Raw genomic sequence first — 24,416 nt, forward strand, 5'->3', positions numbered from 1 at the left:
ATCCCTAACCCAAAGTACTGCCATCGATGACATCATGCCCCACCGTACACCCTGGAACTCCTGGAAACCAACATTTCTAGTTCAACAACTAAATTTGTAGCCTTAACCTAGTAGGTGTTCAATAATTACGGCTATTTTACCTGAAGTTTGATCATTTTTCCTGTAGAGGGGCGAGTGATACAATTTCCTTCATTATTTCAGTCTATAAATACAAGGTGAAGTGAGGGGACCGCCTTAGAATATAAAGACAATAATGAAATGCCTTGGATTTCATTCACACGTTAACACGGTCTGTTCCTCCAGTCATTTCCATCACAATCTAAGCCGTCGCTCTTCCAACCATAACCTAGCCTTTTGAGTGTGGCCTTGTAACAAAACTTAACTTGTACAGTCAGTCGGTGGGTGAAAAGTAAATATATATTGCAATTTTTCTTTTGCAGCAGCAGCCTCAAAACCTTGCGTTTGGAGAATGGGACCTCAGTCGCTTCCCACGTGCTGCTCCCACGGGGAGGAGGTCTTGGAATGATTAAGCTAGCCCTCACTAGAATTCCACAGCGCCGAAGGTCACAAATGCAAGGGAACAAGTGAAGCCGGCCCTTCTATCCCGTGTAGGGACTCCGCAGTGCGTCCTGTGAGAGTGCCCTGAATTGGGTTGATTATCCTGGCCCATCACTTCAGAAAGCCTGGGGGCTCAAAACCCTCAAACTGTATGGTTGGTTTTTTTGTCCTGTTTGGGGGGCGGGCGAGGAATTTAAAATATGCTCAGGATCAACAGGCCCCATAGGAAGATCTGAAACATTCAGCACCAGACCTGGCGTTGGCTGTTCCCACCAAGCGCGTCCTGTTGAGTCCAGAGCCTCTGTATCTCATTTTTCCCCCCTTCAAGGCCACCTTTAACCGTCACGTTAACTAGATTCACCCGTTCATTAGGCTTGAATGAAGCGGGAGAGCGCCGAGGGCCAAAAGGAGGTCGCCCGAGAACCCGGGTCTGCATCGAGTCCCGCCCCTCGGCTGAGCCCCTCTCTCGGCGCAGTTCCCCCATCATCCTGCAGAGAGCAGCAAGGCCCCAGCCACAGTCCGGGGTGGGCCACGCCCCGTCCCTCTGGTGGGGACCAACCCTCGCTCGCTTTACCACAGCCCCACCCCGGGAGCCCCGCCTGGCGTACTTTCCATCCGCCCTCGCTGCGGGGGCCTTTGCTGTCAGCCTTCGACAGCACTGGCTGCGCCCAGACGCGGCTCAGGACCCCTGGGGGTAACAAGCCGACCACCCGCCGCTTTGTAGCACCAAGGAGCCAGCCAACAAGTAGCCTCACAAACCCAGCCTCGCCGCCGGAAGGCGGGTTGCGCACGCGCGGCGCACGCGCCCCGCCCACCCCGCCGAGGCCTGCTACAGCTCCCGGGCCGCGCACCCGTGCCTGCTCGCCCGCAGGGTCCCAGCGGCCCCTCGCCTCTCGCCCCGGCCCGACCCCGGCCCGGATTCGAACCCCACGCCACCTACCGTGAGCGGCCGGGAAAGCTCCCACCTTCCCCGCAGCGGGCTGGCCCGCGCAAACCGAAAAGCCTAGAGTGGAGGCCTTTCGGGACAGAAGGGCGGAGCCTAGGCCCGACGTGGGCGGGGCATCTGGGCCCTCCGAGCTGTTGGAAGGAGGTCTCAGAGCTGGGGGGCCGCGGCGCCCTGGGGAGCGGGAGAGGGCTGGGCGATCCGCTGCTAGGGAGGTGGGGTGGTAGTGGCACCCCTCGGAGTGACGTTGGCGGAGTAGAAAGGATGCCACAGGAGGTGTGGGAAAGGGGTCTCCGGGTTTGGCCTTGTCAAACTCAGGTCACTTCCTTCCCCTACCTGTCCAACCGCTTGTTTTGTTTTGTTTTAAATAAAATGAGGAGGGGCACCTGCCTGGTTCAGTCGGTTAAGCGTCTGCCTTCAGCTCAGGTCATGATCTCAGGGTCTGAGGATCCAGCCCCCTGTTGGGGCTTCTTGCTCAGCAGGGAGTCTGCTTCTCCCTCTCCCTCTGCCCTTCCCCCGCAAATAGATAAAATCTTAAAAATAAATAATTACAATGAGGAGATTGAACTTCACTAGATAGTCTCTCTGGTTCTCACCAACACTCAAATTGCTTCCAAGAGGATTCTTCCATGTATAAATCCCATGATCTGACCTCATTCTTTCTCTCTCCTGTCTCATTTCCCCTTCCATTTAGCCCCATATTTATGTTCCATCACCACGGAGAAACTTGAAATCCCTCAACTCATTTTCTGCTTTGCACAATTTATGGTTTTGCTCCGGCTTCATACCTGAGCTTGAAATATTTTCCCCATCCGCTTTCCACAAGCAAAAATCCTCCTCTTGTCAAGGCCAGCCTTGGTGCTGCTTCTTTCATAAAGCCTTTGTTTGCCACTATCCACAATCAGAATTAAATATTTCTTCCTTTTTGCTCCCATAGCATTGTTTGAATCTTTATTATAGACTGCCTTTTGCCTTAGATTTTAGTTAGTAATTACACAGGTCTTTTTAAATGGTAGGTGCCTTAAGAGGGCAGGGACCCTGTCTTATCCGTATCTGCAGTTCCAAAACCTTGCACATGGGAAGCCTTCAATAAATATTTGTTAAGTGAACGCTGGGGTTTGACCATAGAGAGTTGACATGCAGAATTTCATTCATTCAATCATGGCCCACTAAACCATGGCCCCTGCCTGAAACAGTTAGGCCTAATTAAGAGAAGGAAAGGCAACACACCTATTGGGAAATGAGACCCTTAGGTGGGCCCATTTCTCACACACATACACACACATGCATGTGCACACATTCTTCCTAAGAGAAATCAGAACCTGGGAGCTGACTCTCCAGCAAGCTGGGAGATAGGGTAAACTAACCAGGACGGGAGCAGGAGTCCTAGTAATCACTGGGACCCAAGTTCTCTGCTAGACTCAGGACACTGCTCCCCAAAGCCAGGCAACAAGTCGGCTGTCTCTCCTGGCTCAGAGGGCCCTCCTTCCTCATTCTCAGGGTCTTCAGGCAGCGGGCAGAGGCAACGAAGGGGTTGAGGGATGTAGGGACGCAAGTTTTGGATGGGGAAAGGAAGCTCATACTCTTTGGCAGCCTTCTCCCTAGACTTCTGAGGCAGCCAAGCCTCTTGGGCAGTGAAAGGAGATGGCAGCCCTTGACCTAAGCCTCGCTCAAGCCTTGTACCTGCAAAAGAAAGGTTGGTCAGGCCACTGCCCCACCCAGGGAGTGAGAACATCCTGGCTACTCCCCACTGTGCTGGGGCCTGGCCTCAACTTACCAGGGATGGTGTTCTCTAAGAGGAAGCCCAAGAGTCCCGCCAGGAAGATGGGCTCTGTGAGCAGCGAGCGCAGCAACACATCCAAGAGGCTCCAGCCTGCAGAGGGTTGGGGCCAGGCGGGAGGGAAACTCTGATCCTATGTAGGGTCAATGAGTCCTGTATTTCTATACCTAAATCTAAGTCTTGGGCTAAGGATGGATCTTTCTTAATTGTTATCTCATCTTCCCCCACACCTTTGTTCCCCTACTCTCTGTTTCCCCCACCCAGGCCCTTCCCACAAGATCCCAGACCATCATCCTGTCTTCTGAGTAGCCACATGCCCTCCAGATATGTTTTGGTAGTTCCAGGCTCTGGAAAGTTTAGTATTAAAAGCCCCAACCATGGGGTGCCTGGGTGTCTCAGTTGGTTAAGTGGCTGAATCTTGGTTTTGGCTCAGGTTGTGATCTCAGGGTCCTGGGATCAAGCCCGCATCAGGCTCCCTGTTCAGTGGGGAGTCTGCTTGAGGAAATCTCTCTCTTTCTCTCTCTCTCTCTCTCTCTCTCCCTCTGCCCCTCTCCCTGCTAGCACCCTCTCTCTAAAATAAAAATAAAAAAATAGCCCCAACCTTACTTCCCACTTCTCACCTTCTATGCTCTCGCCTGGTTTTCTCAGCCTCAGTACTACTGACATTTTGGACCAGATAACTGTTTGAGGGGGCCTGTCCTGTGCATGTAAAGCAGCACCCCTCTACCCACTAAATGGCAATAACAATTCCCTCGTCTGTTGGTAACAACCAAAAATGTCTCTGGATATTGCTGAATATTCCCTGTTGGGTGCCACTGCTATTAGGTAGGCCGCACTAACAAGCTAAGGTATTTGCTGCTCCTGGAAATACCCTATGACTTCCTACTTCTAGGTCGTTGTTTATGATGGCTCCCCCACCGGAAATGAGCTTCCTCTCCCTTAAATATGTTCAAATCTTACCATCCTTCAAACCAGCTCACTGTTACTGTCTCCATCAAACAACTTGGATCATCTCAAACAGAAACTCTCACCACCGAGCACCGCAGCTCCTTATCTGAACTGAACCTCTCCTGTTATGTTTGCACGTATCTTATTTCTTTTACTGGACTCTAACATCTGGAGGCATCTTTGTATCCCAAGGGGCTAGTCTGGTACTCAATAAATATTTTCTAAACGAATAGATGAACTATTTACACCAAAGCCCGGAAAAGGGCATGGGACCTGGAGTCCAGAGAGCCCCAAGCCTCCAGTCCTTGCTTTCCCAGTTCTGTCCAGCTCCTCTTCCCATCCCTCCCCCTCCTCCCACCTGTGCTCAGCAGGACCGGGGCTTCCCGAAGCCATCTTGGCAGCAGCAGGGCCATGAAAATGGAGAAGCCCACAATGAAGACATTCCGCCCCGAGTCAATGTCAGCCAGGTGGAAGCTGGAGAATCCGGTAGACAGAACCACGGCCTGGGTCACCCCAAGCACCCCACCTGTCTCGTAGGGAAGTAATCAAGGGGGTTGGGAAGGGCTGTCATAGCAGGGAGGATTGCAGGGTGGGGCACATGGTGATGGAGACAGACAACAAAAAGGCTCATTTTCCAATTATGCCAGAAGCCCAGGAAAGAGGCCAAGATGTTGGGCTGAGGAAAATGAGGGCAGTGGACACACGCAGCTATCCATATGTCAGGGGGGGCTGTTCAGAAAGACAGGGTGCCAGCCACAAGCAACCAGTTGGGCCATCCTCAGGGATGGGGGGGGAGTGCGGATTCAATACCAGCCCTGCTGATATGTCCACTCACCAAGCACAGGCAGCGGGATGGCGGTGAGGAGCTGGGCCAGCCTCGGGGAGAGCCCAAGCCCCACGCAGAGCAGCCCCACCAAGTACGCCACTCTCCGAGAGCCAGCCTAGGAGAAGGGAGATGCTAGAAAACACGGCCACCTCCTCGACTCTCCAAGGGTTCTGCCGGGCTGGCCCCTTCTCATCATGTGACCCTTTCAAGAAGTACTCTACCTGAAGGCTCCTCCTTTTCTCAACCACTACCCCACGACCACCCTGCTTTGTTTTCTTTCTCTTTTTTAAAGATTTTATTTTTAATTTTTACCTGCTTTGTTTTCTTAATCGCACTTAACACTCTGAAATTATCTTACTTTTTTCCTTTTTTTAAAAGATTTTATTTATTTGTTCGTCAGAGAGAGAGTGTGTGTGTACAAGCAGGCACAGTGGCAGGCAGAGGCAGAGGGAGAAGCAGAGTCCCCGCTGAGCAGGACACCTGATGCAGGACTGGATCTCAGGACCCTGGGACCATGACCTGAGCGGAAGGCAGACGCTTAACCAACTGAGTCACCCAGGTGTCCCTATCTTACTCTGTTCCTTGAATTGTCTGCCTCTCCCTTTCTGAAGTGCCCAAGAGAGCAGAGACTTTATATGACTTGATCTCACCGGACCCCCAGCCCAGGCACTGTGCCTGAGCCATAGAAGGAATAGTGTCTTTCTCACGCTCCTAGCCCCTTATCATCTCTAGGCACCTCCCTAAGTGAGATCGTTGATATGGAGTGCCCGACAGAATGCTGGACACAGTCAGTGTGAGTTTCTTCCCCTCTCCCACACCTCCAGCTCCCCTGCCCCCGCCCCCATCCACATACCTGGAGAAGACTCACGGTGGCCACATTGGGGAAGCTGGAGGCAGTGCCCATAGGGCTCCCCAACAGCCCGGCCAGCACGCTCCCCAGACCCTCCAGGCTCAGCCCTCGACTGCAGGCATGGGGAGGTGGGGACGGCCATTGCAGCAGCCGGCCACACAGGGCATAACAGCCCAGGGAGCTGGCAGAGGCTGCCAAAGCCATGGAGATGCCTGCAGCCAGAGCCCTGGGTGTCAGCAAGGGCCAGTTCCACTCAGCTGGGGAGGGAGAAAGAGCCACATTGGGGCCAGACTCAAGTCTGGAGGATGCCCCTGCCTCCAAAGTTCTGTGCCACAAGAATCCTCGAGAGCCCACTGTCTTTGAAGATAACTTCTTGGGACAAAACCAACAAACTCAGGATAAAGACTCATCCCTTTACCATGGTCTACAAGACTGCATCTCTCACCACACTCTGCTTCACTCCCTTCACTCCAGATACACTGGCCTTCTTTCAGGCCCTTGTACTTGCTGTATGGCTGGCTACCACAGGGCCTTTGCATGTGCTGTTCTCCCTGCCTAGAATGCTCTTCTCCCTTGCCTTCACCCTGTTAGCGCCTCCTCATCTCTCACATCTCAGCTCAAAGATCACTTCCTCAAGAATACTTTTCTGGATCTCTCTGATAAAGTCCGATTCTCCATTATAAGCTGTCACTATACAATGTACCCTCCCACTGTTACACTTACTACCTGCAATGTTACGTTTACTTGGGTGACTAATTAGTATCTGCATTCCCCAGCAGATATAGCTTCATGAGTATAGGTACTCTGTCATATTGATCACCATGTCCCCTCTCACATGCCCAGCACAAAGTCAGCACTCAACAGACCTTTATTAAATTGATGAATAAACAACTTTTGTACACAATGCCTCAAAAGCAATTTTTATACGTAGGTCCCTGACTCAAATGCCTGTAGGGAGGTGGCACCAATGTGTAAATTGGGTAAGGAGTATCAACAGGGAGTGGTGGGCTTGCAGATGTCTCTTAACACTCAAAACACCTGTGATAAGGGCTGCCCCTCAAAATTGGCAACTTCTCTTCCCTGTGTGTTTTGAGAAAACACAGGACTTAACTCAGAAATGAAATTCACTCAATCTTGAGTCCAAAGAAATAGACCCTTTATTTGAGCAGAGTTTGGAAGACGAAGAGCAGACCTACCTGGGTGAGGCAGCCAGACCCATGGCGCCTCAGGGGAGGCAGACAGTTCCAGGGGGTTGACACGCAGACCCAGAAGGGCAGAGATGATCCACACACAGGCCACTGGCATCAGCACCTGAGGGGCAAGACTGAGACAGGAAAGGACCCCTCCCCCAGAACCTTCCAAGCCAGCCTTCCAGCGGTAGACAGAAGCCAAAAGGTAGCAGGCTGAGCAAGCATTCTAGGTCAGTCTGTCTCCCCTCAACTGCCCTGCCCAGACCCCAACATACCGAGAGGAGCCGGAAGACAGGAATGGGAGTGTGAGGGGAAGAGTTTGAAGCTGGTCTCCAGGGGCAGGGGGGTAACTGGCAGGAGCCCAAGTGCTGAGAACAGACCACCATGAGCAGGATAAGCCTAGGAGAGAGAAGGAGCTTTAGGAGCAAGAGGAAGCAGGCATCCTGTGGGGGGTAAAGGAGGTAGGAGTGGCAGAATTCCCTAAAAGGGGTCCCAGAGAAGAGAGGAAGGAGAATAACTTGGTGTGGGGGAGAGGGGGCAGCGGGAGCGCAAAGGCAGGGAGACCAAATGAATCCAGCAAAAATCCTGGATTCCAAATCCACAAAGGATGGGCCCTGCTCAGATGGCAGCTGAATTGGGTAGGGTCAGCTGCTCTGCCCTCCCCCAGGCCCACACAGCCCACTGGTCACCACCCCACGCCTCGCAGAACTTACGTACAGCAAGGCCAGTCCCCAGTGAGTAGAGCAGAAGAGGGCCACCTCCCTGTGGGCAGACAGCCCTGCCACCACCAGGCTAGGGGCCAGCACCAGAGGCCCACAGTGGGGGAACAAATGGCCAGGACCCCCCAACAGTCCCAGGGTGCCCTGCAGCAGCCCGGATACCACCACGGCCCCGGACACCTGGAGGAGCCGAGAAAAGGACAAAGAGGAAGCATTCTGCTCAAGGAGTTGACCTCAGCCTGGACTTCTAAATGAATTCCGAATTCCGGGGGGTGGGGGGGCCTGCCCCAGCTCCTTCCCCCAGACCATCTCGGTAGCCACCAACGGGAAACAGGAAACACGAACCTCCTCTATCCTGGCACCACCTCCAGCCCTCCTGCTCGCCATCCCCAGGCACTCACCTCTCTGAGAGAAGTGTTCCAGAGTGTCAAGCCATGGCAGCCAGGCCCCCCGCACAGGCGCAGCGCAAGGGAGGCTGGGAAAAGTTGGGGGCGTGGAGAGGAGAGAGGTAAGTGGGACAGAACCCCTTTGTTCTACAGTCCTAGCTGGTGCTCAGCACAGCTCCAAGACCCCACAGCCTAGCAGGTCCCATCACTGCCCACTCTCAATCCTGCACCCACCTATGCCTGGAGGCTCCGACTGGCACCCCACCCCACCCTCACCCCTTGCCCTTGCTCTGTGCTCACAGTTTCCAGGTGTCTGGATGGCCAGAGGTAGCTTCTGGCTGGTCAGCACCAGAGCAGGGACAAGGAACTCTAAGGATGGAGCCTGGACAAGAGGGAGCCTGTAGGAACAGCAGCCCTGGCAGGTCTGGAAACGTGTGGCAGCCAGAAGGACTCCTCAGGCCTCTCCTACACTCACACGACTACACACACACCTACACACACACACCCAGGACCCGCCCCCTTCTCTCCAGGGAATTCCCCTCACCTGCTGCCTATCCAGATTTGCAAGGTGGTAGACACACCGCACGAAAAGAAGCTGGAGGCCAAGAGCTGGGCAGGGGAGTATGAGAGCTCTCCCGGGGGCAGATTTTGAAGCAGGAGCAGGTGGGAGGCACAGAGCAGAGAAGCCAGGACCAAGGTATGCTGCAGGGGGAGGAATGGGAAGGGCAGTCTTCAGAAAAGGATGGAAATACCTATTTCCAGAGGGTTTCTCATGCCACGCCTACTCCCCCCAAATACCCCTTCATCCAGCACCAACTCCTGCACCTCTGCTCCTACCTGTAGAGCCAGAAGACAGCTGAGGCCCCAGGGAGGAGGCCCACACTGAGAGGCCCAAGGGTGAGAGGGGGGATTTTGGACAGCAGGTGGCTGCAGTGGTGGCAGGGGAACCAGGGCATCCTGGGGGCCCATGGCTTGGAGTTGGATGGGATGGGAGGATGATCGGCTCATGCTGCCCTGCTTTCTTCTTGTCTTGGTTGCCCTGGGCCAGAGTTAAGTAGAGAGTGTAAGAGGTCAGAGTTTAGATGAAGTTAGCCGCCTGGAGTGGGGAGGGAGTAGAGGGGTCAGTGAAGCGGAGCGAAGGGATGAGGGATTTGGGGCAGGACAGGCCCTTTCACCTTTGCCCAGCTCTTGTGCAAATTCCATCACCCATTAACTGGGGAGCCACGTTCTGGACCCCTCCCCCCAAGAATCTCCATCTAGATCCCCTGTTCCATGCTCTGCAAAGCAGGATGAGTGGGGTGGGAAGACTCATAAAATATCCCGGGGAGGTTTTACTGTGTTTCCCTTCTCACCACTAGCATTTGGAAAAATCGCTTTTAGCCCAGTTTTCAACATTTTCGAGGTCCAGCCCCCAGGGCTGCCTGGGAAGGAAGTGCATGAGTAATTATCCGTCCATAGTGCATGGGAACAGCGACCACGACTCCACATGATTTCCTCACTGTAACAGAGAGGAGAAATGAAGGTGATTGATGATACCAAGTATTTCACACGTGAAAGCTTGGGCCCAGCTAAACAAGAAGGCAATGTAGTCCACTGCCCACCGCGTACGTAGGATTACCGTGGACGCGGCAGCTACAATGCCAACTGAGACTGCTGCTTTCCTGGCAACTCATGGGCCACAAGCAGCGCCGCCGTTGGTGACCTGCTGTTCCAAAATAATGAGCCGGTTTTTGGCAGAGTGCTGAACAAAGCAAAGTCCGGTTTTAATTTACACGTAGGTACATTCCTGGCAAACGGAGTCTTCTTCAAAATGTGCAAAAACGATTTCATGTTTACGTGTTAAAAAGTTCTGATAAACGGGCTTTTCATACACATGATGTCCAGTGGGTCATTCGAAAGTTGTCTTGGGAATGCTTCATCACAAGGGAGGGGCCTCAAGATTTTCAGGTTGCTCAGCTAAATGCCCGAGGCATCCTTTCAAAAATGTTTGCCTCCAAGAAAATGCCCCATGTTTCCAGAGTGCCCTTTAGGGGGCAGTGCTACCTGTCCCAAATATGCTCAGTCCAGGTGCCAGAAAGGTTTTCCTTCTTCCAGTGATAACCCGCCCTGGACTTGTCTTAACACCAACTACCACTATGTGTCAGACCAGACTCAAAGTCGGGATAGAGAGGTGTCCTTGGAGCTTGCCCAGGACACTTGCCTTGACCTCTCAGGATCCACAAGGATAGGCCCCCCCAGAACTTGTGACAGACAGGCATGATAGAGTCACCGTCTGTGCCCCACAGCACCCAAGTCAAGCAGCACTAGGGACCCCAGGGTGCTGGGAGAAGGGATGAGGGTAAGTTTGAAATGGGAGTCTATAACCATCCAACAGGGAAGTTCTTTATTTTTTTTAAGGTTTATTTTAGAAAGAGCGCACATATATGCTTGAGCAGGGGAGGGCAGAGGGACAGCGCGAGAATCTCAAGCAGATTCCCCACTTAGCATGGAGCCCGACGCAGGACTCAATCTCATGAGCCTGAGATCATGACCTGAGTCTAAACCAAGAGTCGAATGCCCAACCCACTGAGCCACCCAGGTGCCCCTCAAACAACAGGGAAGTTCTAAAATGGGGCTCCGGGAGAATGAGTTGCAAGATGACGGACTCAGGTAGTAGAAAGGCTTAGAATCCAGATATTGGGGGGGGGGGGGATTCTTCCAGGGCCACCAAAGAAAGAATGCAGGCCATGCAACTGAAACTGTTTATTGAAACCTCAGTTCTACAAAAGCGTGAAAAACCCAGATACAAAGCGGTGGCCAGAGCGGCCTGTGAAGAGAACACCCAGGAGAAGAACTGGAAGAGAAGGAAGCCCAGGGCAAGGTATTAAGAAGAGATTGGAAGACAAAAGGTCAAGGCTGAAGGTCCCAGCAGTCCCTGGCTCCTTTAGGATGTGTGTGGTGAGGGTTTCCCACCTTCCCTCGGCAGATCGCACCTTGGCCCTATCCGTCCCTGGCTCTCCTGCTTCAGGAACATCATACAGGCCCCCAGTCAATGTCCCCTCCCTCCCTCACCCCACTTTCCCCCTTCCATCCTAGGGACCTCAAAAGCAAAAATCTAGAACCCAGGGAGGTAGAGAGACGGGGCTTCTCCTCTGGCTGGCTGTCACACGGCCCTGGTCACCAAGCTGAAGCTTCCCCTGGTACCATCACTGCCATGGCCAAGCAGCCAGCCACTGAGGTCTAGGAGAGTGAGTGCCCTTCAGTCTTCTGCCCCACAACCCCTTAAGCTCCATCACCTAGGAGGACTGGGACCAGCCAAGGACCCATAGAGGTAGAGAGGATCTAAATCAAGCTTTGCCCCTCCAGGTTCTCAGGGACTCCCAGATCCTCTTAATGGATTCCTTGGAGGCCTGCCTAGCCTGGGAAAATGAAAGACTTGAGACGGGCTAGCTCCATGACACTGAAAAGGGAACATTGCTGGGGCTGGGGTAGCAGGGGGGGCATTGGGCTCCAGGGCCAGGGTGGAGCCAGGCCATGGGAGTGGAATCCAGGTTTGGGGGGCCCAGTGAGGACTGTATGGTTGGAGTGGTGGCAGGCGTGACAGCTTGGGGAGTCTCTCCGGAGCTTCTGGCAAAGAGGACAGTTCTGGAGAAGAGTGGGAGGGGCAGGAGGGTCTGGGGGAGGCAATGGTGGAGGAGTCAGTGAGGCCAGGAGACTGCCCCAGAGTGAACGCAGCCCTGTGTCACCTTCTAGGCCACTAGAGACATTAACAGGACATGGCAGGCACTGTGGCACGGAAGAAAGTATGCAGGGTTCCAAGAGGCACCTGGAGGCCAGTCCGAGGTCTGGGGGGCCTGGTGAGGGGCTGCAGGACAGCCCTAAGGACTGGTGAATTATGGCCACTGAGGCCACCGCCAGGGCCACACTGCTCACATATGCCATAGCTAACAGGCAGGACAGCTGCGGGAGAGAAGGGAAGAAGAGTCAGTGTCCAAACACCCTTCCCCCAAAACCTGCTTCTGTCTTTAACACACCCACCCCGTCTGTTCAAGTCAGAGCTCTCTATCACCATCTACTCTCATACCCCATCTCCTGAGGCCGTCAGCATTTGCTCAGCCTGCTCCACACACCAGCCCACTCCCGGCCCCTCTCCTTCGCAACCCTCCTCACCTTTGCCAGGCGCTGGCAGAGGGAGCCCAGGGCCAACTGCCAGGCCGGCTGCTCCAGCAGCACACACAGGTCTGTGTAGGTGTACCAGCCCCGCCGCCGTCCCTGCTGCTCAGCCACACTGTTGGCAGGGGAGAAAGACAGAGAGCCTCTATGACTCTCCTGCGGCTGGCCCAGTGGCAGCCTCACTCCCCTGGGGACCCACCAGGACACACCGGGTAACTTGTTACACAGCAAATCCCCAGGCTAGCTGTTGACCCATGAGCTGAGGATAAGCCCGAGATCTGTATTTTAAATAAGCCCCTCCCACCCTCCAGGGTGATCACCAAGAAGACGGACAAGCTTAGGAACCAGTACCTCGGACAGTTCCCTTTCCTGCTCTCCTCCCTCCCCCCAGTTACACAGACCCTCCTCTCTACTTCTTAGGATTTAGATCTAATCCCCCAAATCCCTTTACCCCTCTCCCCAACTCTAGAACCTACCTGCTCTCCAGCCAGCTCAGCACCTCAAAGATCTCCCGAGGGTCAGTGTAGAGACGCCAATCCTATGGGCGGGAAGACAAGGGCACAGAGCAGGCTCAGATACGAGCCATAATCACTTAACAACCAGGACCATGGCACCACCTACAAGCCCGGCTCCGGCAGACGCTGACTTGGCACCTACGACGTGCCACATACCGTCCCAAGAGCTTTTACACATTAACTCACTTGACACCACATTATCTGGTTTCATAGTACACTCTCCGTTAAGGGCAAAGAGAGAAAATAATCCTAAGAATGGTCCACGCACATACGGAGCTCAGAGTCATAAGGCAGAGAAAGTCGGGATGCAAATAATCAGAACCCCGTGAGATAAGCACTGACTCAGAGTGTAATGTGTAGGGCCTGAAAGAATTGGGGGGGCGGGGGGTGGGAGACGGCAGCGGCTGCTCGATCTCTGGCCTCACCATGCCAGGAACCTCCAAAGGCTATGGTTGGTCCAGGAGGGCTGAGAAGGGAAGCCACTAATAAGGAAAGATACAAGGGGAAGAGGCAAAAAGAGAAACAAAGAAACTACAGAACGCTGGTACAGAAGAGCAAAGGAGGAAAGGAACATAACGAGGGCTCAGAGAACCTCAGTGAGAGATGGAAGAGCTACCCACCATGGCACTCAGGAAGCCCCGCTCCAGGGCGTTGAGAGTGGGCACGGCCACGCCCCCTGCAGCTCCCCATTCATCGTTGAAGACCTCCTCCTCCTCCCCTTCATCGTAGAGGTACTTACTGGCCACCATCTGCGGAGGAGCCAGGAGTGGTGTCGGAACAGCTGGCACCCAGCTCCTGGCTCACCAGGGAGATGAAGGGGAGGGGGCGTCCTACCATGGAGATCAGGAACAAGTCAGAGGATGACACGTGCTGTAGGTAGTCTGGGTTTCGATGCCGGAGCCGCTCGATGTACACCAGAGCAAGCATCATAGCACACGGGGAGATGCATGCCTCCCTGCGGGATAGAAAGCATCACTAATTAACCCCAAGGGTCTTTCCGCTCTTACTACTCTTTTGATGCTCATCCCTGTGTCCTTACATCTTCTCTTTAGAGATAACCATCGCCCTTTCTCTAGGGCCCAAACACACTCATCCTGTCCCCCTCAATTCCAGGCTCACCGGGACACGTGAGCTACGTATTTCTTCTGGAGTCGGCGAATAGGGCTGGGGGCTGCCTTCTGGAGCAGTTCCACGGCAATGTCTGCAGGAGGCAAAAGGAAAGCAGAGTAGGCAAACAACTCCTCCCTCACCACCCCGCCCCCACGCACACCTAGTTCCCACTGCTATCAGCAGAAAACTCAGATCTATTATCTGAGGCCTTAGGGACAGGACCACAGTAACAAAACAGATCAAATTCTCCCATGTTGAGACAAAAAGCCCATTCCACATTTGAATTTCAGCTCCTTCCAGCAGGGAAGGCTTATTTCCGAGTCACCTGAAATTACCTAGATTCATCTTTCGCCCCGCTCATCTGAGAAATAAACACACCTTGTGAATTTGGGATACGTATACGTGTCTCATACACAAATCAAGAGTGATACAAATTCATAACACAGCAATGTTTTCTACTCATCTGGACTGGAAAATGTAAAATGGAAACCAGGTCCTTATACCAGGTACCAATAAGTTAGCTATGACCAGACAGTGTAGCTCGTGATGTACACACCTCATTTTGGTGACTGCTAACAAACCCCATATTCAGGCTTCCCACTTGTCCAATCACACAACACTAACCTGCCACGGGGCTGGAGAGTTCCTCCAAGCTGCAGTCAGCTTCCCAGTCCCAGCCATAGTAGAGTCTCCTTCGGATCCGAGCACTCAGTTTCTGGTGTCCGGGGAGGAACTGAAACCGCAGGTGGTGGAGGGTGAAGGGTAGGGAAGGCAACGGTGGACATCCTGGCTCCAGGGTGGAAGTGCGGTGCGGGGCACCAGGCTCACCTCACTGCTAGTGGGGCCCATGCCCCATCCCGCCCCGTTCATCCCGCCAATGGCAGCCTACCTACGGTGGGGGTGGAGGAGCCGGAATCCTCCGCCACTAACTGCTCCCCAGGGGAGTTCCTCCGAGAAGGTCCCGGGTTGGCTAACCCTACCTCCATTCCTCTGTCGCGCGGCTCTCCCTCAGGGCCCAAGGAGCCAGGGCCTCGAGTAAGCAAGGCTCGAGCGGCTGCCGCCTGGCTTCCGCACAGAGCCGTCAGGCGAACCGGCGGCCCGGCTCGGGTCCCCAAGGGAGCGCCCGCGGTCCCGGCTCAAGCACCGGGAAGCCGCGGAAGGGGCGGGCCGCGCTCTCACCGTGAAGTCCTGGAAGCCGGTGAGGGAGAAGGTGCCTTCTTCGTCCAGCAGGAGCCCGGCCAGGTCCATCACGCCGCCACTCGCCGCCCTGCGAACGTGGAAGGGAACGCGCGGTAAGGGAGCCGCGGAGCCCTCGCCTGCCCGCCGTCCTCCCCAGCTCAGAACGCCGCCTTGGCCAGCGCAGCCCCCTGTCCTCGCGCCGGTGGCGACAGGCGGGGCCGGGCTGGCGGGCGCCTCTTCCTGTTCCGCCCCGGGCGGGGCTCCGGGCTCCGAGATCCGGGCTCCGGGGGCGGGCAGAGGGGGCCCGGGGAGCTCACCTCACCTAGTGGAGAGAAGACCCGGCTGCCAGGCGCAGGCAGCCAGTCTGCCCCGTCGCGCGTCCGCCCCGCGTTTATTAGCCGCGGGGGTGTCGCCAGCGAGTCAGCGCCCGGCACTTCCTGCCACCCGCTGGGCCCAGCCGCCAGCCCCGACCAACACGGAGGAGCCGGGCTCGCCTTCCTCCTGGTTGCCCCGAGCCCGGGCGAGTCCCAGACCTAAGCCCCAGCGTGCCCTCGTCTGGGTAATGGGGACAATTCCCAGAGGACCACGCCATACTGAGGATGCACGAGCCCGGCAGACCTTTTCGTACCAATGTAGATGATAAATGGCAGTAAAACCAAGATGCAGGACAACGAGTGGCTGCCAAATGTTTTGAAAAGATACGCACACAGAACAACGTACATACACAAAACATGGGAAAGAATACAGAAAAAACTTAACAGTGGGTGCACTGTGGTCAAGGTGGCTGGGAACTTTTTGCTGCATACCTTCCGCTCAGTAGTTTGAATTCTAAACCCAATTACGTATTTTGTGCGTTTACTGCAGAAATTAAATGATCACAAAGGGCCATGAAGAGCCTGGTACGTTGTAAGCCTCCATAAATGGTATTAATATGCCCCCCCCAAATAAACAACATCTAAACGGTTCTATTTTTAAACTCACCCCGCAACCCCTATCTCCTGTTTGAGCAAGAGATTGGAAAGAGTTCCGATACGTGCTGGCAGTAAAGTTTACGGAAGGGGATGAGAAGGAAACAACTTTTCTAACTAGGTGAAGCTGTTTTTGAGTCGGTCGAGTCACGCGCTGGTGTTTGTTTATTCGCTGAGGGGAGGAAACTGGGAGGACCAGTAAGTCATGGGCTGAGTAATGGGACGGCCGCCGCCCTTCCCGAGCAGAAGCAGATCCTACCCGGGACCCTGGGCATTTGGAAGTCCACTCCCTACCCCTTCGGTCTGCATCACACCGCGAGTACCGACTCCCTAGCTACCCTGCCTACATAGGGAGAAAAAAACGGGCTGGAGTGCGGAAACGCGGAGATACTGTGCTTCGGTCCCGCGTAGCAGAACAGCGTACCAACCGGACTGAGGATCACGACTCCAGCAGCCACAACACGAAACTGCGCAGAAGCAGGGTTGCTGGTAGCCGCCTGCGCGCAGGCGCGGGTCGTCCTACCCCGGCGGTTAGGGTGCGTCACGTGACGGGCTCGTCGTTCCGCCGTCACGTGACGGGGCTCCGCGGCCTCCGCTGCGCTCTCCGCGGCGTGCGCCCCCTTCCGCCTGACGCGCCCCCGGCGGCGGCCGCGCAGCCCTGGCTCCTCGCGGGCTCGGGCGGCGGCTGCGACGGGGCTATGGCGAGCGGCGGTGGCGGTGGTAACACCGGCGCGGGTGGGGGCCCGGGGCTGGGCCTGAGCCTGGGCCTGGGTCTCAGCCTAGGCATGGGGGAGGCCACCGGCGAGGCGGAGGAGGAGGCGGCCACGGCCGAGGCGGTGGGACGCCTGGCCACGACACTGTGGCTGCGGCTCCGCGGCTGGGAGGCGGTGCTGGCGGCAGCGCAGCGGCTGCTGGTGTGGGAGAGACCTCTGCACAGCCTGGTCACGGCGGCCGCGCTCAACGGCCTCTTCTGGTAACGGCCGCGGTGGAGGAGGGGGCGGGGCCGGGCGAGCGGGGGCGGGAGGGGCCGGGAGCACCATTCCCGTTCCCGGGGTTGACACTTGCCCCCGGGAATGATCCCCTTCCCCCCGGCTGTTGTGCGTCGGGGTTGCCCCATTTCTTTATCTCGGGTCTCGAGTTAGGCCTGGAGGTTCCCGTTCCCCCATCAGTGGGCGCTTTTCCGCCTTTCGCGATGGATGCAGGAGCCTCTCACCCACTCACCGCCGAGGTGCCTGTTTCTCCCTAAGGTTGCTGTCTTCGTCGTCTCTCCGGCCCTTCTTCCTACTCAGCGTCTCACTTTTGGCCTATTTTCTGCTGGATCTCTGGCAGCCTCGCTTCTTCCCTGACATTTCAGGTGAGTGTTAACTTCATTCACCAAGCCCCGTTGTGGACTTGCTTTGTGCCTGACCCCGCTGGGTGGGTTGAAAGGGGAGAGAAAATGTACAGCAGGCAGCCAGTTCCCAGGCACCACCACTTACCCAGGTAGGAAATGGAGAATTGCCCTCTTTTCAAAATCAGAGTTACGTGAGTGTAGTAGTTAAGAATGTGGACTCTACAGCCACATTGCCTGGGTTCCGTTGCTTGCTCTGCCATTTGCCATGCATGTGACCTTGTAAGAGCTATTCAATTTCTGTTGGTCTCAGTTTTCTCTTCTATGAAACAAGGATGATAAAATTGACTTAGTAAGGTGGTGAAGACCGAATGAGTTAATACATGTTATGTTTATGGTAGAATTTCACATATCGCAAGAATTGTAGGAGTATCAGGTCCTATTTTGTTGTTGTTATCTATTTATCTACTAAATTGGTGTTTTGAAGCAATTAGATGTCAGGCTGTGTGAGCTGCTTGGGATGTAAACATGAATAAAATGTGTTTGAAAAGAGTGAAGTTTGGGGGCGCCTGGGTGGCACAGTCGTCGGGCGTCTGCCTTCGGCTCAGGGCGTGATCCCGGCGTTCCAGGATCTAGTCCCACATCGGGCTCCTCCGCTGGGAGCCTGCTTCTTCCTCTCCCACTCCCCCAGCTTGTGTTCCCTCTCTCGCTGGCTGTCTCTCTGTCAAATAAATAAATAAATAATCTTAAAAAAAAAAAGAAGAGTGAAGTTTGGAGCGTTTGGCTGGCTCAGTTGGTAGTGTGTGACTCTTGATCTTGGGGTTGTAATAATAAGAACATCTTTAAAGAGAAGGAAAGAGCGAAGTTTAAAGAAGGAGACAGACATATAAATACAAACAACTGTAAGAGCGTAATTCTTCCTATAATTGGCATCTGAAGAAAGTGCTCTGGGAATGCAGAGGGGGGCAACTATTCCTGCCCCAGGGAGAGTCTCCCAGAGCCCTACCACTCAACTTGTTCCCCTCCTCTCTTTGTAGCATCATCTCCAGAGGAACCACATTCTGACAGGTGAGTGCAGGCCACCTCTTGAAGACAAATACCCGAACCTTGTCTTGCTTTGGTGCCATTGTCACCACAGTGCATGGCAGCTTCTGCAGGCACAGACCCCAGAATAGCAAATGGACTGGCAACAAGTTTGGTCCTGGATTCCTTTTAGATGCCTGCTCCTTTGGGGGCAGAGGGTTGGAAACTCTGGGCTTTGCTTCCCCAAGATCAGGACACCTCCCTTTGGGAGGTGGGGTTGTCCACTTGTTTAGAATACAGATCTCATTGGCATTCTCAGAGGGATTTGAGTGCCTGGGAAGCTGGTGTCTGAGGCCTCCAGGGGTCATGTCATGTCTCCCCAGTGAGGGTGCGGGGTCAGGCGCCCGGCCGCACCTGCTGAGTGTGCCCGAGTTGTGCAGATACCTGGCTGAGAGCTGGCTCACCTTCCAGATTCATCTGCAGGAGCTGCTGCAGTACAAGAGGCAGAATCCAGCTCAGGTAAGCTCCACGTCATAAAACAGTTTCCTGCACTGTGGGGAAATAGAGGGGGGTGGGAGGCGGGGAGGAGTAACGTGAAATCCCTGGCTGGACACTGAAGGAAGAGGGCTGGGGTGCCTTTCTGAGGCAGCATTGACTGGTAGTAGCTTGGTACAGGAGTAGTCTCATTTCAGGGAGCACGTGTTTGATGTTCTTACACTGCTTTTGGTCAAGGCAGATCAATTTGAATGATAGGCGTTTGGTGATGTCTAGTGTAAACTTCTTGAATTTGTTGGTCTCGGGCATCCTCTTGACTAGACTGGATCACTGCATCTCTAGAAGGCATACCCCTCCCTCTGTCAGCTGAGCAACTATTTCTTCCCCCGGTGAATGGGGGACGTATACCTTTTAGACCCTCTGCTCTTCTCTGCAGTTCTGTGCTCGAGTTTGTTCTGGCTGTGCTGTGCTGGCGGTGCTGGGACACTATGTTCCCGGGATTATGATTTCCTACATTGTCTGTGAGTAGGGTTTAACCCCTCCCTTTCTTGAAGCCCTTTTCTTCTCTTTTACTGGACTGAATCAAAGGGACTGACTGTAAGGGAGGACGGTGCTCTCTCTCTGTTTGGTTATCCATTTACAGAGGACTCCAGGGGGTGCTGGCGTATTAGTAATAGTGCAAGAGTCATTTGGGGAGGAGAGTAGTAAATGTGGAGGGAGGAGGTTGGTACAGACTCTTGAAAGCCTTCAGCCTTTTCTGTTTAGGGACCGGTTAAATGGGGGCCCTTAGGAACTAGGCATAGGAAGCTCTGAGTGAAGTCTCTAACCCCTAGTACTGAGTATCCTGCTGTGGCCCCTGGTGGTTTATCATGAGCTGATCCAGAGGATGTATACTCGCTTGGAACCCCTGCTCATGCAGCTGGACTACAGCATGAAGGCCGAAGCTGACGCCCTGCATCACAAACATGACAAGAAGAGTAAGGGGCTCCCCTACCCAACAGGGGTCCTGCAAAGGGGGCATTGGTTTATGGCTCATGATGTGCCCTGGAACTTACTTTCCACTTCCTTGGCCATGTTTGTCCCCCACGACTGTGTCTGCTTGGTCACTGACATGCTGTTCTTATTTCTCTAGAGCGGCAGGGGAAGAACGCACCCCCCGGAGGTGATGAGCCGCTGGCAGAGACAGAGAGTGAAAGCGAAGCGGAACTGGCCGGCTTCTCCCCGGTGGTGAGGTCCAAAGGAGATGGGATGTGAAGTCGAAGGCTGGGGGAGCGTCTGCTTCAGGGCAGCCACCTCTCAGGGGGGTGGGAGTCAGTAGTGGGGGGTGCTTTTGAAAAATTGGTTCTCTTATTTTCTCACCTGTTGTGTTATCTGGGTTCTCCTGCAGGTGGATGTGAAGAAAACGGCATTGGCTTTGGCCATTACCGACTCAGAGCTGTCAGACGAAGAGGCTTCTATCTTGGAGAGCGGTGGTTTCTCTGTATCCCGGGCCACAACTCCACAGCTAACTGATGTCTCCGAGGGTATGAGAAGCCTTTTCCTTTGCCCTTCCAATCTTCCTGTTCCTTGTTGTGGATGTTGGCTGTGCTCTCTGGTTGTCACCCCCATAAATGGGTTTTCTGGAAATTGATCCTCTAATTCGACTTCAGGTTCCTGAAAGACCTTAACATCTAAGGTCTGGTCCAGTATTCCGTATCCTGAGTTCTCATCCTCGAACTGATTGCCTGTTGGGATGGTTCAGAACAGCAGGCCCCTCCACCCATTCCTGACTCTTTGTTTCCTGCACAGATTTGGACCAGCAGAGCCTGCCAAGTGAGCCAGAGGAGGCCCTGAGCCGGGAGCTGGGGGAGGGAGAGGAGACCGAGCCGGCCCCTCCTGAAGACCTGCTGGGGCCCCCTCAGGCCCTCTCGAGGCAAGACCTGGACTCGGAAGAGGAGGAGGAAGATGTGGAAGCCAAGGAAACCTTGCTTCGGCTCTCGTCCCCCCTTCACTTTGTGAACACGCACTTCAATGGGGCGGGCTCTCCCACAGATGGAGTGAAGCTCTCCCCTGGAGGACCAGTGGAGACACTGAGCCCGGAGGCAGTGAGTGGTGGTGACCTCACCATTCCACCGAGCACCCTGTCACCCCTACTTTGCCTTGCTGAAAGTGACCCGGTCCCCTCCCCCTCAGTGCTCCCACCTCTTCCCCAGGACTTGCCCCAGCCCCTGCCTGCCCCTGAGGAAGAAGAGGCGCTCACCACTGAGGACTTCGAATTGCTGGATCAGGGGGAGCTGGAACAGCTGAATGCTGAGCTGGGGCTGGGGCCAGAGACCTCCTCAGAGCCCCCTGATGCTCCACCCCCTCCATCCCTAGGGCCTGACACCCTGTCTCTGGTACAGTCAGACCAAGAGGCTCAGGCTGTGGCAGAGCCATGAGCCATGGGGGAAGGAGTTGCAGGCACAGTAGGGTTTCCTGGCTAGGGGCGTCACTGTTTCCTCTCCCCTGCTCTGGGAAGAGGTCATGCGTGGGGGAGCTGGCTGTCAGATGGTAGCCAGTCCACCCTCCGTCTGCCTGCCTGCCTGCCTGCCTGCTGTCCCAGGCCTGGTACAGTGCCCGTGCCTGGGATTGGTTTTAAGTTTGTAAATAATTTTACACTTGGGTTAGTGGATGTGAACAGGGCTAGGGAAGTCCTTCCCACAGCCTGCACTTGCCTCCCTGCCTCATCTCTCTTCTCATTCCACTATGCCTCAAGCCCTGGTGGTCTGGCCCTTTCTTTTTTCCTCCTATCCTCAGGGACCTGTGCTGCTCTGTCCTTGTGTCCCACTGGTGGTTTAGTTTGGGCACTTTATCATTCTTCTCTCTTGTCCCATGTTTCCCTCTGCTTTATTTCCTGGCTGTGTCCTGTCCTAAGCAGCTCAATCCCCACTCTTCGCCAGCTCCTTCCCAGCAGGCCGTGGCTAAGCTTTCGGGAGGCTCCTGTCTGGGTGGTACAGACTAAACCTGGGGTGGTGGGTCAGGCCAGTGGTGATGCGCTTAGGTCACTCTAGCCCACATAAGCTCCACTGCACCGTTGCCCTGGTTCAGCCCAGCCTTTCCTGATAAGGGAGGAGAGCAGGAGTCCCGCAGCACGTGTTCCAGCACTGCGTGAGTGCGCAGGAGCTCTGTCCTGTTGGGATGAAGGGCTTTCTTACTATCCTAGGAAGGAATAAAGAGACTGCTGTCTGCGGGCCACGGATGGTCCTGGTGTGGTGGGACCCCCTGTTAGGGTCAGGAAGTGGACAGTAACATCTGGGCAGGTGTTGACTGGAAAAATAAAGTGTTGATTGGCTAGAACTGCTGCTGCCTGCCTCACTGCGAGCTGCCTCCCACACTGCTCTGCTCCCTCCTCACTCCTCACCCTCCTGTCCCCAGTCTCTCTTGCTCCTGGCTATTTGGTGCAAGACAAGGCCAGAAGCAAGTGTTACCCTAACAGCCCTAACTTGCCCTTGGTCATCTTTTCTGACAGTGTGGTATGTTTAGTGAGATTTAGCATGTCTGAATAAAATGTATGCAGGAGGAATGGCCTCGTCTTCCCAATCCGTAGAAATTGAGGATAATTGTTTACTGTGTTGCCTACAACTTTAATGTCTTCAGAAGTCCTTACCCATCCACGTGTTGCCAGTTAGCTCACTCAGCCGTGATTTATCTATCCTGGGAACCCAAACAAGTAGGACTTAATGCCCATGTCAAAACTGATTTGAGGCCAAGGTACACTAAAGAAATAGTATCTAACACTAATTGAAGGCATAATATGTGCTCAGCACTCTTCTGATTTTTGTTGGTGTTTTTTTTTGTTTGTTTTTTTTAAAAATACTGTTTAAGAGTGTGCGCGGGTGGGGGAGCAGAGGAAGAGGGAGGGGGAAAGAATCTCAGGCCGACTGCGCTGAGTCCGGAGCTCCATCTCACGACCCTGAGATCGTGACCTGAGCCAAAACGAAGAGTTGGACGCTTAGCCAACTGAGCCACCCAGGCGCCCCAGTGATTTATATCTATGAACTCTTGTTTTTTCCTTATAATCCTGAGATACATACTGTTAGTAACTCCCATTTTAAGATGAGTTAACTTTCCTGAAGGCCACAGCCCTAGTAAATGATGGAATCGGGATCCAAACCTAAGCAGTTTGGCCCTAGCGATCGCGCTGGAACAGGAAGCCCTTGAACACTGAAAGGGCACAAATGGAAAGATACTCAAGGACATGGGAACCATAGAGAACCCATCTAATATCTCAGTTCCGTAGAGTGGACTCGTGGCAGTCCTCACTCTCTGGGGGGAAGAACGACATTAGAGAAAGCCCTGACCTGAGCAGAGGGCCTCTTCATGAGTTCACATTCTCTACCTCCAGCTGGAGGGACCGTATTGCAATGCCACCTGACTTTGGGGGTTGACTCATATGCCATGTCTCTCCTAAGTGTGTGGGACTATTTTCCTTCCTATTTATTTCACCTTTGCCTGAGAGACCATATGTTAGAGTTGATTGAGGCCCTGTCCTCTGCCTCCTAAGGAACATGAACCTTTAATCATCTAGAGGTCTCAGGAAGGAATAGGAAAACAGGTCTCATCAACAAACAGGAAATTCAAGAAAAATAGAACCAACTAATCAGAAAGACAATGGCTCCCATATGTCTTACCTTTAATCCATTTCCTTCTTAAACTTATAGTCTGAAGATGAAGCCAGAAGCCTTAGTTGGATCAAAATATTCACCGTAGATTGGGAGTTCCATGAGGGTTGATTCTTGACGTTCACCTTGGTCTGATGGTTGCTACATGTTTATCTACAGTTTTTTTCATTAACAGGTGTCCCGGCTGTTTTCTGCCCCATGATGAAAGGGACAAAAAGCTTTTCCTATGAGTGAAAGAAAAATGAGCAGAAATGTGAAACCTACAATTTAAGCTAAACAAAAATCACCCGTAGAGTACATGCTGGGGCAAGAAGGGTTGGTTACATTTACACTGGAGGGAGGGGCCATGCGCTCTAGTTACCTAGACATTCCAACAGCTAATAGTGTAAGGTGCCTGGTCATAAACTGAATTTTAGGCTGCATTATTGGAAATATGGTCTCCGAAGCAAGGGAGATAATACCCATATGTAGTGTGCCGTGCACAAGTTAGAATACAGGGGGGATGACTTGCTTTGCTCATGGACAAGTTGACAAATTGCAGTGCGCCCAGGAAAGGATCGTCAGAGATGAAGGCTGTGCATGGTCCTATGCGGAACCATGGAGCGAACAGAGAAGGTTCCAAGAAGGGAGCGCTGAGTTGAGCCACATTCACTGCCTTCAGACTTTGAATGGTGATATGTAGGACTTCAGAGGGCAGAAATGAAGTCTTCGAGAAGAATTTTACTAGTAATAGTGTTGGGCAGAATTTGTTTTTCTGGTCAAGGGATATTGCTGAACAGAGTACATGTAAATGATCTTTCACGT

The 24,416-nt window shown here is 53.9% G+C and overlaps 4 protein-coding genes across 10 annotated transcripts in view; 1 reads left to right on the forward strand and 3 right to left on the reverse strand.

Moving 5' to 3' along the window:
• The window catches only part of NHEJ1 (non-homologous end joining factor 1), a 78,588-nt gene extending 77,067 nt beyond the window's left edge, over positions 1-1,521 (reverse strand). The window contains exons 1-2 of one of the 2 annotated variants that reach the window (XM_048214169.2): positions 1,499-1,521; positions 141-202 (exon numbers count right to left, since the gene is read on the reverse strand). The gene's annotated coding sequence lies outside the window, so the exon portion shown is untranslated. Of the gene's footprint in view, positions 1-140; positions 203-1,166; positions 1,358-1,498 lie in introns of those variants that run through there. The other variant, XM_057304889.1, reaches the window with a different exon arrangement.
• Positions 1,522-2,089: 568 nt separating this feature from the next.
• On the reverse strand, positions 2,090-10,838 carry SLC23A3 (solute carrier family 23 member 3). 2 transcript variants are annotated; one of them, XM_057304894.1, is made up of 12 exons: positions 9,038-10,838; positions 8,745-8,902; positions 8,501-8,598; positions 8,216-8,289; positions 7,813-7,994; positions 7,371-7,494; positions 7,102-7,216; positions 5,909-6,162; positions 5,065-5,170; positions 4,588-4,755; positions 3,279-3,374; positions 2,090-3,184 (listed from the first exon to the last, which is right to left on the reverse strand). In XM_057304894.1, the coding sequence occupies exons 1-12, from the start codon at positions 9,206-9,208 to the stop codon at positions 2,895-2,897; spliced, it is 1,836 nt and encodes a 611-aa protein (XP_057160877.1). In that variant the 5' UTR covers positions 9,209-10,838; the 3' UTR covers positions 2,090-2,894. The 2 variants fall into 2 exon arrangements, with proteins under 2 accessions (XP_057160877.1, XP_057160878.1); XM_057304895.1 differs by lacking the exon at positions 5,909-6,162 and having other exon boundaries at positions 7,102-7,151; positions 7,372-7,463.
• An 89-nt stretch (positions 10,839-10,927) lies between these two features.
• On the reverse strand, positions 10,928-16,666 carry CNPPD1 (cyclin Pas1/PHO80 domain containing 1). 5 transcript variants are annotated; one of them, XM_026491912.4, is made up of 9 exons: positions 16,549-16,666; positions 15,157-15,244; positions 14,602-14,710; positions 13,987-14,068; positions 13,702-13,822; positions 13,488-13,616; positions 12,829-12,890; positions 12,350-12,467; positions 10,928-12,139 (listed from the first exon to the last, which is right to left on the reverse strand). In XM_026491912.4, the coding sequence occupies exons 2-9, from the start codon at positions 15,223-15,225 to the stop codon at positions 11,594-11,596; spliced, it is 1,236 nt and encodes a 411-aa protein (XP_026347697.1). In that variant the 5' UTR covers positions 15,226-15,244; positions 16,549-16,666; the 3' UTR covers positions 10,928-11,593. The 5 variants fall into 5 exon arrangements, with proteins under 5 accessions (XP_026347697.1, XP_026347698.1, XP_026347694.1 ...); XM_026491913.4 differs by having other exon boundaries at positions 16,553-16,645; XM_026491909.4 differs by having other exon boundaries at positions 16,138-16,588.
• A 61-nt stretch (positions 16,667-16,727) lies between these two features.
• Positions 16,728-22,513, forward strand: RETREG2 (reticulophagy regulator family member 2). The gene is made up of 9 exons (XM_026491907.4): positions 16,728-17,097; positions 17,372-17,478; positions 18,492-18,522; positions 18,861-18,996; positions 19,409-19,493; positions 19,806-19,949; positions 20,105-20,199; positions 20,360-20,495; positions 20,761-22,513. Exons 1-9 carry the CDS (start codon positions 16,823-16,825, stop codon positions 21,387-21,389), a joined length of 1,638 nt encoding a protein of 545 aa, XP_026347692.1. The 5' UTR covers positions 16,728-16,822; the 3' UTR covers positions 21,390-22,513.
• The last annotated feature ends 1,903 nt before the right edge of the window (positions 22,514-24,416 follow it).

This window comes from Ursus arctos, unplaced genomic scaffold (assembly GCF_023065955.2).
Source record: "Ursus arctos isolate Adak ecotype North America unplaced genomic scaffold, UrsArc2.0 scaffold_1, whole genome shotgun sequence".
In the NCBI taxonomy this organism is placed as follows: domain Eukaryota; kingdom Metazoa; phylum Chordata; class Mammalia; order Carnivora; family Ursidae; genus Ursus; species Ursus arctos.